We start from the raw sequence: 15,923 nt of genomic DNA on the forward strand, positions 1-15,923 counted from the left end.
GCTAGGTTTTGTGTGCTAAAGTTGGCGCTCGTAGTTGCTGCTGAAGATTATTGTTTTCTGTTTTTGGGTGTATGCTTTCCCCATTATCCTATTCCTATTTGTTTTGTACCTTCCTATCCTTCCCTTTATTCCTCTCTACCCTTGGTGAGTGTTTTTGTATGCAAGTTGCTTTTTGTTATCCCTGTTTGTCTTCAGTGTATATACACTAACATACCTGTCCCAGGCATCCTAGAGGAGGGAACAGCTTAGTACATTAACAGGAGCATAGTGATTTCAGAGACTCGGGCGTCTCTACCATCAAGAGTATCCCCGGGACAGGGATAGTTAGAGTCCCAGTTCCAGGGTCAGTTTGAGGCCCCCCTTCCTTACAGAAGACCGTCACAGCATGACAGCATGTCCATAAGCTGTCAGAAATAATTTCACAATGGTTTAATCATAAATGTCTTTATACATAACAGCATACATGTAATCAGCTCTGTACAAATGAGGAAAATACAAAATAAGGAACAGTAAATGCTCATCTCCTTGCTGAAATAAATAAGAAAAAAATATTCCATGAGTGCAGTGTTAGTCTGGATGTTTTTGTAACCACAGAAGTTCTATCCGTTCACACTGGTATTGGGCAAAGCTAGTGAAAAAGACACGTGTTCAGTATTATATTCTTTAAAGGGACACAGAGAAGTCTGCATGGAGAGCTACTGGAGACTGATGCTCTTGGTAGAGTTGGTTTGACTGTGCATTATATGGTCATCCACGAAGACTTGTGCTAGACCTCCAGTAACATCGTTAACTTCCCAGATAAAATGCTATCCTATCCACCCCGTTGTAAGTAACAGCCATCCACACAACATCTACAATAATTGTGTTTTGAAGGAATAAAATGGCGGCAAGACTTAATCTAAAGTAACATTCCTTTTTCAGATGTTTATGACATATCTAAATGATAAATGTCTGACAGATGTTGGTCCTACCTTGAAAACTGGGGCTCTTCTCATGCCATCATTCACTTCAAGTAGAGATTTTTAAAAAATAAAATGTGTGACCATCACTCCATTAACAGATGAGGTCCTGAGATGGTGCGAATCGGTTTGCAGGCCTCAGATCATTGGACACATCAGTAATCTGTGGCCATCAGACAGGAGCCCTGCAAACAATCTCCTACCTGTTTGACTCCACGGCTCCTCTTTCGATCACCCGGCATGTTACATGTGCATCATATGACGCTGTGCCAGGTCAGCTAATGAAAAGAGGAGCCAAGGATACCATCAGGGCTCCCATTTGGTGGTGATAGTTTACTGACGTGGCTGCTGGATCAATTCCTATGAATAGATTCGCACAATCTCTAATGGGGTCCTGTTCTTGAGAAAGCTGCATTTTCCAGAAGTGGAACTGGCATTCTTTAGCTAATTATTTTCAGGTGTATTTGTTAACCCTGTTTTTGACACCAACGTTTAAGAAAAAATTACCCCCAAAATTCAAACCCAAACAGTTGCTGGAAATTTGCTTCTACTTTGCAAAACTATTACAATTTTGCATGGGCGATTTAAAATTTTTCACAATTTTTCCCATCTTTAGAGTCCACTCTTTTGAGAGAAAGTCCATATAGTTTGAAACAAAACACCTGGTTCCCTGTCAGCAGACCATATCCGTAACCCAATAAAGCAAACTTCTGCGGGTAAAACAGGTGACTGAAGGTCAAACATGATCTTCTCAATGCTCCAAATATCCATAGAAAAACCAGGGCTGTTCCATTAAATTTGTAAGATGGGAAGTCCTCATGTTGTCACCACATTTTCCCTGTCATAATTATTTTAGTCTTTTTTTAATTTTTATCACCAGCGTAATGTATAGTACCTCATACCTTGCTAGTCTTTGACTTTCTTGACTCTTCTCAAATATCTTGAGAAGATCTTGAGGTGGGTCGTCAACCAAAAATTTTGTATCTCAAAATTTAGTTGACCTTTGGCAGATCCCATACAGGCACAGGGGTTCAGTATTTATTTTCACATGTAAAAATGAGAAATATGTTCTAGGAAAATAGTCTGGATCTACTTTGAAGGACACAAGATTATTCCTTGTATGAAGAATGATGAAACCTTTTCACGTTTTTGACATTTTACACTTCTCATCACTGATTCCTTCCTACATGAAAAGCTCCCTCATTCTCACACTTCAGTTCCAGGGTCACTATCTGATCTTTTGACCTGTTCTCCGCGCGAAGCTTTGACTGGCATACGGCTGAAATGACCCCTGGAATATGTTAAGCTTTCAGACAGGCTCCCATCTTCTTCTTCTTCCAGATAAGCTCTTTCACTCTCTTTTCCATCAAAATCTAGAATGAAGGAAAATGAGGAGATTTATTAATGTTCCTGTATGATGAATTGGTGAAAATGGACAGACACTGGTAGACATTTATCATTGTGTTTCCGTCAAAAAGTTTGCACAAGTTGTAGCATTTCATTGCCATAAATGCCTGTGCCAAATTTAGCAATTTTTGCACCATTTAGTACACCCACAATTTTTTAATACCTGTCAAAAATGTTAAAAAAAAATGGAACTTGGTCAACTTTTTGATGTCAACAATAACATATTTATTTATACCTAAAACTGGCAAAAAAATATCTCCCCAAAATTTTACATGAAAGTGCAACACGGTAATATCCAACTCTAACCCTGGAAAGTGTACCATTATCATTAAGTTGTGACATTCCATAAATATGGAGCTGCGGAGCTGAAGCGACCACACTAAATATTTAGAACCCGATTCATCATTACATTTCTGCCAGGTTTTTTGCCGTGAGTGCGTCTCAATTAGTGACTTTATCATTTGCGACAAAGTCATCCAACGATTTACGTTATTTTTTCAAGTTGTCTTTTCAGGTTTAGTTACCATAGTTTTCTGATTTTTACGTCATTGTGGCTTTTCCAGGGTCTCGGTCTCTACATTATGTCGCTCTGAGGTTAGATGGCAAAAACCTGCTGACAGGCATCTTTCATAGATCTTTGAAATGGTGTGTGAGGAGTTATATTAGGAAAGTCGTATCTTTTTATTTTACTTTTATATACTAAACCGGCCTTTGTGAGCACTAAAGGTTGAATGATTATCGCCTATACACAGAATACACGAGAACTTGTCGATCTTTGGGGGTAAGACCGCTGGACCTGCCACCAATGCTAAGAATGTATTGGAACATTTCAAAGCCCGGTTCTCCGGATCGGTGGAGGTCCTAGCAGTTTGACCCCCCGCAATCAGCAAGTTATCAGCCACCCTATAGATAGGGGATAACTTTACCATTTGGATAGACAATGTATTTTACCTGATATATCAGCGCAGTAATCGATACTCCCTGTTGGATCCTGCAAAACAGAGCACATGAACAAATTATTTTTTATCTTTACCCCAAAAAAACAGCAAAAAAGTTACCAAATAGATGTACCAAGTGATAAGCAGACATTTAAATAATGCAGACCCCTTTTATGTGCTTGAACTATGAGGTGGAGGTTAGAGGAGGGCGATTCTATGTCACCTAGAATATAGAGATTACCAGAGCTAGACAAGTATTAGTCTTGCCAATTTTTCGAAATGGTTTCGCAGGATACAGGGGAGGCTTCTGAGGCCCCTGAGAGTTTTTTCAACTCTTCTGGAAGTCAATGAGGACTCCCCAACTTCTGTTCTAAAAATTCTGCATATTCTTGAGGGAGTCCATGACGCCTCCCCATTGTTCGTCCAAGGAAAGGTGGCAAGTTTGATTTACAGTGAAACAACTTTGAAACATCTGCCCGAAATTTGAGTCACACCTGGTTTTCTCAAAGAACAGGTCAATATACTGTATATACAACACAAGGGAATAGAAGATCCACCAGAAAAGTCTGGTTTAAAAAAAAAAAAGGAGGGCTCTCCTCAAAGAGGTGATCTTTTTGAGAGACACTGCTGTAGATTTCTTACCTCGGATATCATGGACACATCCATTTCGGCCTCAGATGGGTCTTCGGACACTTCATGACGCCCTGCTGCAGGTAGTTCATCCATCCCAAATATCTTCTCATAGTTATTAATAAGGAATTCTACAGCTTGGGCTTGGTTTCCAGAATCTAACAAGCAGGTCATAGGTTTGTCTTGATCGGGAGCGGGGCGGATCAGGGTGGGGCCAAAGATAATTCCCAAGTTATTAGGATTCATCTTGTTGTCCTCAAACCTTTCAGAAACGCTGTGGAATTTGGAAAGAAAAGATTACTATTATGTGGTACACCACAATAAATAGGGGCACTCCAGACTGTAATATCAAACTGCTGTGATAGGGGGCTCCAGACTGTAATATCAAACTGCTGTGATAGGGGGCTCCAGACTACACCTCCAGACTGCTGTTATAGGGGTCTCCAGACTACACACCCTGACTGCTGTTATAGGGGGCTCCAAACTACACATCCCAACTGCTATTATAGGGGGCTCCAGAATACACACCCAGACTGCTGTTATAGGGGGCTCCAGACTACACGTCCAGACTGCTATTATGGGGGGCTCCAGACTAAACATCCACACTGCTGTTATAAGGGGCTCTAGATTACACATCCAGACTGCTCTTATAGGGGGGCTCCAGACTACACTTCCATACTGCTGTTATAGGGAGCTCCAGACTACACCTCCAGACTGCTGTTACAGGGGGTTCTAGACTATGATATCAGACTGCTGTTATAGGGGGGCTCCAGACTACACCTCCAGACTGCTGTTATAGGGGGCTCCAGACTACACCTCCAGACTGCTGTTATAGGAGGCTCCAGACTACACCTCCAGACTACTGTTATAGGGGGGCTCCAGACTACACCTCCAGACTACTGTTATAGGGGGGCTCCAGACTACACATCCAGACAGCTGTTATAGCGGGCTCCAGACTACACACCCAGACTGCTGTTATAGGGGCTCCAGAGTATGCCATGTTGTGTGTAGGAAGGGAGCCTTTGGTGCATACACATCTACAGTAACATGACATCATCTCTAGGGGGCAGTGTGACCCCTATCTCCCTCACCGGTATAGGTGGGCCGTCAAATGGCGCAGTGTGTTGTAGTTACTGGCTGGCAACTGACAGAGAATATCCTTCATTTGCTGAATGGCCTCCTGTCGAATATCTGGCTCCTTCTTGTCTTCTGGGAAGTCTCTTGAAAAGGCCATAAATTTCTCATATAGGTGATGGGAGACCACAGAGTCTGGAAGCTGGAGGAGAAAGACATGGAGCTACACTGTGATATAATGCTTTCTGGCTGTAAATAGCAGCTGAAATATACTACATATAGACTGTGAGGTATATACTATCCATGTAAATTCATGGATATCAGAGCATATGTATATGAGCGAGGTCTATATATAAAGCGCGGAGTTGGGACCACCATCTATAGTGTACTTTATTTCCCAAAGCTTCAGACTTCATTTCTATGTCTATACTATCCCGGCATAATGCTGGTGTACCGTACATCTTTTAGGAAGTGTTTGAGGGCGCTGGTGATATCATGGGGCGAATGTGCCGACAGATCCACAAGTTCTCTGCCATTCTCAAATGCCTGAAGAAGTTTTTCCACCCGAGCTTTGGCCCCACTGATACGATAAAGGCCCTGGAACATACAAAGTATGAAAACATTCAGTGAAACCGCCAAAATTGTCAACATTTTTCTGACTTTTCAACGTGTTTTACACCAGTTTTCTGGTGTAAAAACTTTGATGAATAGGGGCCTAAATGTTTTAGTTCTCTGCAGCACTGCCACAGGGGAAAATAACCATTACACAGTGTAAAAGCAAATCAATGGTTTGTTTGTATAATGGTGGACAGGACAGGTACTCCAATGCGGGAGATGCTCTTTGTAGCTGTTCTCTACTCTTAAAATTCCATGAACTCAGAATTTAGTCAACCCCTTCAAGATGGAACTTCGAAGAACCAAATAAACGTGAGAGAGGAGGTGACTATGACCAAGTTTAATATGCCATGATCAAAGGGTTTACCTGTTTCCCAAGAGCCCGCAATTCAATTTCGGACGTACACTTGGAGATGATGAAGGGCACCTCCTCGGGAAAGTATCTTGGAAATTGACTAAAATCAACACCAAACAGAGGTACTTTGGGTGGAAGTTTCTGATGACCACATTTGATCAATAAGCTCTCCAGACACTTCTTGTGACACGTCAAGTAGCACTGCAGCAAACAGATAGGATTGAATTTATACATGTATAATTCTTAAACATATGTGACATGTTTCTTCTATTACATGGACATCTCACCTCTTCACACTCAACCCCTGAAACCATGAAGTTTTCACACTCTCTGCATTTGCTTGGGACTCTTGTGCGTCGAAGTCGATGGGTTTGAGCAGCTGAGGATATGACCAGCTTGTCCGAGATGTGGAGATGCATGCCGTTCTCCGAGGAGGCATCTGTGGAGTCTACGAGTCATGTAGATGGTGAGGTAGGTACTACACGGGCAATAGAAAATCTGCGGCATCAGGGTTCCTGAATTACTCACCTACATCCTCTGCCTGGAAGGAATCTCTCTCATCAACATCATCAGAAGACATGGTCCCCGTGGATGAAGCTTTGGCCACTTTCCTCACAAAGTGAACTAAGGAGAAGCAAGAAAAATAGATATGAATGAAGATATAAGTGTAATTCATAAAGATCACAGGATTCAAGAGACGATTGGCGACACCTTATCAAGAGAAATAACCACGTAGTGGTTATCCAGCAGGTTGAGGGTGGTACTGCTGATGAGACCCATTCACTTCAAAAGTGTTGAGCTTCAATACCAGACACAACACATGGGCAGGTATGGAGCTGTTTTGGGAGGAAAGCAGTCATGTTTTACTAAATCTAGACAACCCCTTTATTGCAACACCCCAACAATTCAGTCAGGAAAGCTGCTTCTTGGTAAAAGCCTTCTGTATGAATGGCAACATTCACAATTAGATTTAGGGCAAGTCGATTTGCAGGACCCGGTCCATCAGCCAAATCAGTAATCTGTGGTTGCTGGATGGGAGCCGTGAGAATCACCTCTTACCTGACGGAATCTGAGGCTTTTCTTTTCGTTTGCCAGCCTGGTGTGATGTCACATGTCAGACACGCTAATTTAAAGAGGAGCTGCAGATGCTAGGATGTAGGAGGTAGTTCTCAAGGCTCCCATCTTCTGGCTACAGATTACCGAAGTGGTGGATGGACGGGGTTCTGAGAATCGATTTGCACCAGCTACATTCACAATGGCTGAATAATGACACAAACTGGATGAATCAAAGCCATGTTGGGGATATCCAAAACCTTTGTCAAGAGTGAGGACACTCTCTGTGTTGCTTGGTGACTACAAATTTCCATTACCTGGACTCTCTAAAGTAGAATCTAGAGATCTGGGATCACTGCTCCCCCCAACACTCTCACAGTCGCTGGGCGCAATCTTGTTTTCCCAAGAGCCTCGTTCTCCTTAAATAAAATAAAAAAATAGAAATTATTAAAGGAAAAACATATTAAGTGCAAGATCTTTACTTTTTCTCCTTCTTATGAGGCCAAATTCATAGAGCATGTAGAACTCCAAACATTATACTGAAAAAGAAACTTCAGACTGGATTATCAGTGTCCAAGATGTAGCGAAGAAGGGGCAGATTTGGTCCAAATGTTCTGGTCATGTCCTAGACTTGGGGAACTATGGGACAAAGTGGGTAAGCTGGTTAGAGAGGTATATAACATTCGACTGCCTCTGAATGCCAAATCTTCTGTTTTAGGGGATGTGAGAGATATTGGATTTTCTCCCCCATAACAATTGGCCATAGAAAAAATTATTTACCACACAAGGAAGTCTATCGCTAAACACTGGCAGTCCAACACTCCACCTACAATAGAGGAAGTGGTCCACTGCCTAAGCACTAGTATTTTAATGGATAAAAAAGGGTTTACATTAAAGAGGTTGTCCACTACTTTTAAACTAATTGCCTATCCTTCAATGTCTGATCAGCCAGGGTCTGGAATCCGGCACCCCTGCCGATCAGCTGTTATCGGTAGCGGTATGAGCCGGATGGAAGTACTTTCTTGTAGAGTTGGCCATCTACTTGTGGCCACCATAGGGTACTGCGCATCAGTAAAAAGTTCTGGAATTATTCATCTTGGTATTATTATTTTTTTACATGACAATAACCTGCCATTTTAACTGGGGTGTGTAGACTTTTTATGTCCACTGTATATATAGTATATAATGGATGCATATGATGTAAGCATGAAACTAATTCTACACAACACCTGGCAATATCTTTGTTCCTGTCTCATCCATTTTGACATTGAGGTCAGACAAAGAAGACGACACTCGGACCAGCTGCACGGCATTTTTCCGTTTGCCGGTAGGTGACGACCTGCAAAATGATCACAGGATAATATTATGAGACTGTAGATAAAAAGAAAGCAGTAAAGTCACAATAAGAGATATTATATGTGCTTTACACACAGGTACACACATTGTGGTTACAGGTGATGGCACGTATGATATAAGAAGCATTACATACAGCATGTTTGAAGGGGTCCTGCATTTTTCTCAGCTTGCTTTCATACTGTCATGATCCAGTCCAGAGTTTGTTTTCTGTTGTCTTCTCTTTGGACTGGTCATGTGGGGGTTAATCCCCTCTGCCTCGTTCTGGAGCTGGCTGGGCTATTTCAGTCCTCTGCAGCCTGCGGGCCAGTGTCAGCTATACTGCAAGCTTCCAAGCTAGTGCCTCTGACCTGTATTCCTTTAGTGCTCCTTCTGCCCCTGATTACCTGGACTTGTGTATGACTCGACTTGATCTCTGGACTCTGCTTCTAGTTTTTCCGTTTCTGATACCACACTTTCCGACTGGCTTTTGAACCTCTGGCTTTTACCTTGACTACGGCTTACGTCTTACGTTTCTGATACCACGTTCCTGGTAGGTCCTGACTTCTCGCTCGTCCCTGACTACGCACTTGCTGTCTCCCTTGGTACTTCTGCTCCTGACAGTTGCTGACTTCAGCTAGTCTGACCTCTCTTTCGTTACCTGTGACACCTGTACTGTTGCTCTGTGTTACTGCGCTGTGTGTGTAACCTCTCTTCCCTCACCATCACCCCCTGGTGGAGGTTGCACTGTACTGCACTGCAGCAGCACGTTACACCTACCACCTGCAGCTTACTTTGGTGCCGTACACATGCCCCAGCCTGGCAAGCTAAGTATCTCTAGGTCTGGTCTACACGTAACCTCTGTCTCATCACCTCCAGTGCTGTCTTAGGGCCCCCACTAACCAACAGCTATAACTCTCATACCACAGGCTCTGTAACCTGGAAGCTGAGTTCACTGTGACTCCTTACTTTCACATTCACAAACTTCAGCTTAGTCTGTCACATTCCCTGTGACGTGACTGACTTCACTCTCCTCCACTCGACTTAACTCTACATTTGGAAGCCATAAGTCTCATAATAACACTATTAACAGTTGCATCCAACATTGACATGTAAAGGATGCATTAGTATAACACATCAGAGCATAAAGTCACTATTGCAACATCTTTGGAGGTGTAATCTTCTTCCTCTCTGTTACACCCTCATGCACATATAACCAAAGTCAGCCTAGCAGCAATTCTCAGAGAAAACAGGAGCACTCCATCAAGCCAAGTGTTTCAGTCTATGGCAGATGGCAGAGTTGGGAGAGATAGCTGCTGAATGATCATGTGTCCGACAGCTATCTATTGTATATAGTGGCTTTACAAGCTGTCTGTTACACACCTGTCACGGATTTGGGCTTTGCCCACCTCTCCCCAGTCTGCTGAACTGTGTTGTGCTCCTTGTCAGGCTTTGCAGATGGCATGGCGTGATCAATGTAATTATCTACTTGGACCTATCAAGACGTACACCTGTGTCTTGGTATTAAGACTTCTAAGTTCTCCGGAGTACTGTGTGCTGCAGTCTCTAGGACCTCTGCTACCTGTCCACCTGCGGTCTCCTGTCTGCCTGCTGTCTCCAAAACCTTTGCTATCTGTGTGCTGCAGTCTCTAGGACCTCTGCTACCTGTCCACCTGTGGTTTCCTGTCCGCCTCCTGTCTCCAGAACCTTTGCTATCTGTGTGCGGTCTCCAGAACTTCTGCTACCTGTCTGTGGTCTCCTGGACCTCTGCTACCACTATGTGGTCTCCAGGACCTCTGCTTCCAGTCTGTGGTCTCCAGGACCTCTGCTATCTGTCTGCGATCTCCAGTACCTCTGCTAAATGAGGTCTCCAGGACCTCTGCTACCAGTATCCGGTCTCCAGGACCTCTGGTACCTGTCTGAGGTCTCCAGGACCTCTGCTACCTGTCTGCAGTCTCCAGGACTTCTGCTATCTGTTTCCCGCATGCCTCACCTGCCTGCTGCAGCGATGCCCATTACCCATGAACCCACACGGACCTTGGGCTGTCAGGATCCAACTAACCAAGTGAGCCTAATACTGTCTTTTTGCTGTGATCCCCTGCAATCGGTTGCAATCTGTAGCATAACCCAACAGTAGGTGTTTCAATTCCCCGCAGTGCCACCAAACCAAATGACTGTCGTAAATCTGGGTCCTCCAAAACCAGTGATGCCCTTTAGAACTGTTCACCAATCTAGATGAAGATGTCCAAATAGGATAATTGAAAATGGGTTTGTAAACCAGACATCACCTTTAAGAGACACCTGGAAGTAAACAAAAAAATTGCAATGTACAGCCTCCCTAACTCTAATTTAGGAATTCTATAAGCCGAGCACCCATGGTGGGCAACTTGACAGTGCCAAGAGACACGTTACTGTAAATTATGTGTACTTGCTGTACATCAATTAAGCCTGTAGATGTCGTTGTTGCTGTAGCATTTTTCTATATGACACATATTAGTAATTTTCATAAGTCATGAAACACATTAGTCATTTTCCAATCCATCTGCATATTTTAGTTACCTTTGTGAGCGGCCGATCCTGATTCTAACCCAAGGGAAATGGTACCGAAATACTGACCCATGTTCCCCACAACTAGATAGAAGATATATACAGGAATAGCCATATGGTGACCTCACCTTTGGCTTGTAGGGGTGTGCTCCATGAAAGTGTATTTTTCAGGCTCTATATACTTTCGTGGTAGAGTCAAGATGAATTGAAGATATCGATCTCCAACTTCATATGGTTCACACAGGCTGAGCAAGTTGCCGTATCCGGAGGGCACAGATTCGCACTGCGAGCGCTTCATACGCATGAGGTTCTGCGTCACCTGCCGAAAAATAGAATAAAAAATGGTGTTATAGGTTAATATCTCTGCAGTACCAGGTTTTGAAAACAGGCTAAAGTTCAACTCTGGAGATGGAACGAACGAGATGCAAGAAGAGTTATCTACGGTAAAAGCATTAAAATGAAGTGCAAGCTTCACTTACACCTTTTGATTTAAAATTGTTAGGAACGGCGGAACGCACTAAATAAAATAATAATAAAGTGCGTTCGCAGCTCTGGGTCCACCGTGCAGTAGGTGGTATAACTGCTGCTGGATTCCTGCAGAGCAGACGCAGAAACCTGACGCCTAACAAAAATATAATTGAGAAAAACAGTTCGGCAAATTCAACAGAACTATTTCTTAAAAAGTGTTTTCCTGGGTCACCCGCGTTGAAGGTGATGGTGGTAAGATCTAGCGCTCCGGTCAAATTTGATCGACAGCTATTGTGTATGTGTCCCGCTCATTACAATACCTGCCGAAAATACACTTGACTCATCAGAAGTGCAGGTGCAGGTGAGCTCATATCTCCCGTCTATGTGTTCCAGACTCCTTTTTCATGACCACATTCCATACATACATTACAGGACAAAACTGAGGACAATTTCAGGAATAATTTTTATATTCTTTAAAGGGAACCTGCCACATGACAGTAAAAAGTAAGCGCAAATTTTACAGGGGGTATAGCCATATAAAAATTGCACTATTAGGCCGGTTTCCAACATTAAGTTTTTTCCTCATACTTGATAAATGGTCTGGGTTCTGGATTCATTTTTGTGTCACTTTTTACAAACCTTTTTGCATCTCTTTTTCTCATACAAATAAAGTAAATTTCTTAGCTTCTCTTATCAAGTATGGAAAGCGCACGACTGACATCTCAGTGATATCCAATTTTTTTCACGTTGTCATTGATTTACATTGATGGGTTTGACCTGCAACATGGTTCAAAGTAGGACGTGTCCCGAGAAAAAGGGTCTGAGATCTTTGGCAAAAATAAAGGACAGCAAATTTGCCAAAAATAATGACATGTGAAAGATTCTTTAAGGCTAAAACTAATTTTAGCAATTCAATTTAATTAAAAATGTTGCACTATTTGGCTTTTTAAGCTATTTGATTCCTTGCACATTGCTGGTCGCAGAATGAGTTCTGAGAATCCATCAGTGAGCTCGTTCTTAAGGGGAGTCTATAAGCCTAGGTAAACCCTGCATTCAGGAGTGCTTTAAGGCAGGGTTCCCCAACTCCAGTCCTCAAGGCCCACCAACAGGTCATTTTTTCAGGATTTCCATAGTACTGCTCAGGTGATAATTGCACCACCTGTACAATACAAGGGAAATCCTGAAAACATGACCTATTGGTGGGCCTTGAGGACTGGAGTTGGGGAACCCTGCTTTAAGGGATTCTGTCAGGAGACTTTTGACTGAATTCCCAAAAATTCTGATGTGCCCCTGACAAAGCCATTCGACAAACGGAATTCAAACTGACACCATTTGTGCTCCTTTTTGGTGGTGTCTGGCACAAAAATGGAGGCGACTATGTTCTTGTGCTCATCTGTACAGAAAGTCACCCCCACAAAGCACCTAGGGACAGGCTCGGACTTCCAAATGACCAATTATGCCCCCAAAGTGTCCAGAAATGCCCCCCCCCCCCAAAAGCCACTTTTGCCAATAGTTTTGCAAATCATTGCCCCTTTTGGATTCCGATTCACAGGAATGTCCCCAAAATTTGAATTGTTGGTGAATATGCCATAACTGAGGTCCTTCACCGATACCGTTGAGGTGTTGCCTAGCAACTGCTGTAACTAACACATGAGTGACAACACTGGCCCTCCTTACTGTTGTTACATAGGCCTTATAGCCTACAGGATTCCCTTACATACATAAAGCTGTAGGCAATGTGCATCAGAAATAGGCTTGGAATAGATACTAACAGCAAAATTACTAAAGAACATGGTAACAATCCTTTTTTAGGGAAGGATGTAATTTCTGTACAGACAGACACTTCCTTCTCTGCCATGTGTTGTCCTTAAAGCAAAATTTCAGCCCAAAAATTTCTGCTGACATAGATCCATGTGAGAAGATCACATAGCCAGAACTGGTAAGGTCAGAAGAATGTTGATTTCCAGGGTAATGGGGCGTCAGCTATCTACAGTGTCCCACTAGTCCCAAAAGGTGATAATTTGCACTCACAATCATAAATCTGCCCCATTATTCTACACAAGAGTTAATGATTTTAATTACGTAAATGTAAAATTTTGTGTTACACAGTAGATTTCTTTAAACAGGATTTTCCATAAGGACATGTACCCTGAAATATGGGACTTAGTGAGGTCAGAACTGCTGCAAAGATCGGCACATGCTCATCTGAATTATCGCGTCAGAGAACAAGGCGATATGTTTGGGCTACCTTTTAAGGAAAGGATAACCTCCCAAGTCGTACTCACCAACATTTATGTTGCGGGAATAGGGGACACTTAAGTCATGCCTCAAACCTAATCCAGGAACATTCCCAAACCTCCCGGTAATGCCCGTTGCCAATGGTCCGGGGCACGGTTCACAAATGATGCCCCCTTTTTCTCCAGGATGCCCTGAGTTTCAAAATTTAGAACAATACTGGGAAATTTGTGCTGGCTGCCCAAGGCAAGTGCCAACAAGCCCCTTTGCTTAAGCCATGGTATTTAGTTACAGGGCTGGGGCAGAAAACAGAATCTTAGCCTCCAGAGGATGGACAGCTTAGGTCTCCTAACCCCATTATGATCAAGAATGGAAATTTTCGAATAATTTGCACCTGTACTTTTTGTCTTTAAAGCTAAGACTACCTCTTTGAGAAGATCCCCCATGATCTAGACCCGATTCTTCTACAATATTTTTTTTTAATCATACTATATATAGAAAGTTCTTCTTCATTGAGAAGACTATTTATGTGGTCATCTTGAAAAGGTGTCACTATAATAGGAAGGACTATCAAATTCTTCTCATGAGAATCTTCATGTTTTCTTCCTTGACGACAACTCTGAAGATCATATGGAAATTGTTCAGGCAGCTAGTGGGATTGCATCAGCAAGGACAAGAAATTAATACACAAACAAGCTTGTCGTAGGTTTTTTTTTTTTTTACGGCCGCTTCCAGAACGGTATTCAGGGTTAAAATGCCCGGGAAGAAAATCTTCCGGGCATGCGCATTTGAAAGTAGCGGTCCGCCACTACAAAAAAAACGTTTCATTGTCCGTCTGGTCTGCCCGGGAACTGCTAAAATTCAAAAGGATCCATCCAAAAACAGATGCAACAGACGACCGTCAGTCAAAATCCGCCGCTAATGCAAGTCTATGGGGGAAAACTTTTTTATATAAAACTGGCGGACTTTGACTGACGTCAAAAAACAAAAATGTGAAAGAGGCCTTATGCGATGCACACACATATATACTGTGTATATAATATGTAGCAGACCAAATTAGACAATTACCACCATTTGAAACTTACTTAAAATGTATAGCTAGAAGGCAAGAATCACATTCTGCAATGATGGGAACACAATGGACCCCATTATAAGCAAATATGGACATTGTGGTGGTCATGGCTCCATTACAAATAGAGTAGATGTATATATATGTTTCCCAACTATGGTATCTCAGTGACCTGGTCACCAAAAAGGCAGCAACTGTTGGAACTGCCAATATGACAGTAGGGATAGGGTGGTTGTTGGTGTCCCCCATAAAGGACACTGTCTTTTAGGGATGCAAAATGGTTGGGAATTACTGCTGTAAGCCATGAACCTACTCTGACCTTAACGAGAACCTGTCATCAGGTCAAATGTGTCCAGTTTCTGTCCTTATTTTATTCTCACTACTCTTATGAATAATCATTTTTTGTTAACTCCGTCATAAGGTTCAAGAGACATAGGACTTTTTTCTAGTACTACTTTTTTGGTCTTTACCAAGGGTGCTTGGCTCACAGGATCCTCTGGGGTGTGTCTTTAGGCTGCTCTGGATTATTATTATTATTTGAGATACACTCTTCTGGTAGAGACAATGAAAGTTAGCACTAAATATAAAGCCCCACATCTCTGGAACCGTATGTCTATGGCAGATTTGAAAAAGAAAATACATGAAATATTCAGGGGAGCAACGAGAACAAAATAGGCACAAAAACTAGACACTTTTGGCGTGGTCTTCTTTAAAAGTAATATAACACTTCTTCCTATTCTTCATTAACTGCTATTTTTCTAGCCTGCCAGGAGGAAGGCAGCCATGCTATGTGGTATCATGGTTGGAAATTAATTAGGAGGATGTTCCTCTATTTCAGTCTGAAGTGTCCATGCTTCAGACTAGTGATTTGCAACTTGTGGCTCTCAAGCTGTTTCAAAATTGCAACTCCCATCACATCTTGCTAACCACTATTAGACCAGGGATTCAGCTATAGCATTTACGAGATAGCCAATACACCCAGATCCTGGTGCATGAGGAGGCCCAAAAGTCCCCAGCTACATAAGAAGTGAAAACCAAAGTGGTGGAAACCAATGCCAGAGACCAAGTGAAATTTGTAAGACACTTGTATGTATCAGGCTCAAGAACCGCGGGACTTGCGTGTATCTCTATCACTTGATAAAGGGGCAATACAGCTCCCAAACTCACTGTATTTTAAGACATGTAAAATAAAGAGCCTTTTTATACTTCACACTCTTGGTGTTAGGGATGGGGGAACCCAC

General features: G+C 42.6%; 1 protein-coding gene across 2 annotated transcripts in view; it reads right to left on the bottom strand.

The window, feature by feature from the left end:
• Positions 1-428: 428 nt before the first annotated feature.
• Positions 429-15,923, bottom strand: part of GMIP (GEM interacting protein) — an 86,914-nt gene continuing 71,419 nt past the window's right edge. For both annotated transcript variants that reach the window (XM_073588704.1, XM_073588706.1), the window contains 11 exons: positions 11,039-11,229; positions 8,261-8,370; positions 7,349-7,450; positions 6,507-6,602; positions 6,266-6,426; positions 5,991-6,179; positions 5,468-5,605; positions 5,026-5,210; positions 3,947-4,208; positions 3,318-3,357; positions 429-2,332 (listed from right to left, as the gene is read on the bottom strand). In XM_073588704.1, the coding sequence (XP_073444805.1) occupies positions 2,166-2,332; positions 3,318-3,357; positions 3,947-4,208; positions 5,026-5,210; positions 5,468-5,605; positions 5,991-6,179; positions 6,266-6,426; positions 6,507-6,602; positions 7,349-7,450; positions 8,261-8,370; positions 11,039-11,229 (1,641 nt within the window). In that variant the 3' untranslated portion in view covers positions 429-2,165. The remainder of the gene's footprint in view (positions 2,333-3,317; positions 3,358-3,946; positions 4,209-5,025; positions 5,211-5,467; positions 5,606-5,990; positions 6,180-6,265; positions 6,427-6,506; positions 6,603-7,348; positions 7,451-8,260; positions 8,371-11,038; positions 11,230-15,923) is intronic.

The sequence above is a fragment of the Dendrobates tinctorius genome, unplaced genomic scaffold (genome assembly GCF_039654945.1).
Source record: "Dendrobates tinctorius isolate UK_male_01 unplaced genomic scaffold, ASM3965494v1 ptg000104l, whole genome shotgun sequence".
Taxonomy (NCBI): Eukaryota; Metazoa; Chordata; class Amphibia; order Anura; family Dendrobatidae; genus Dendrobates; species Dendrobates tinctorius.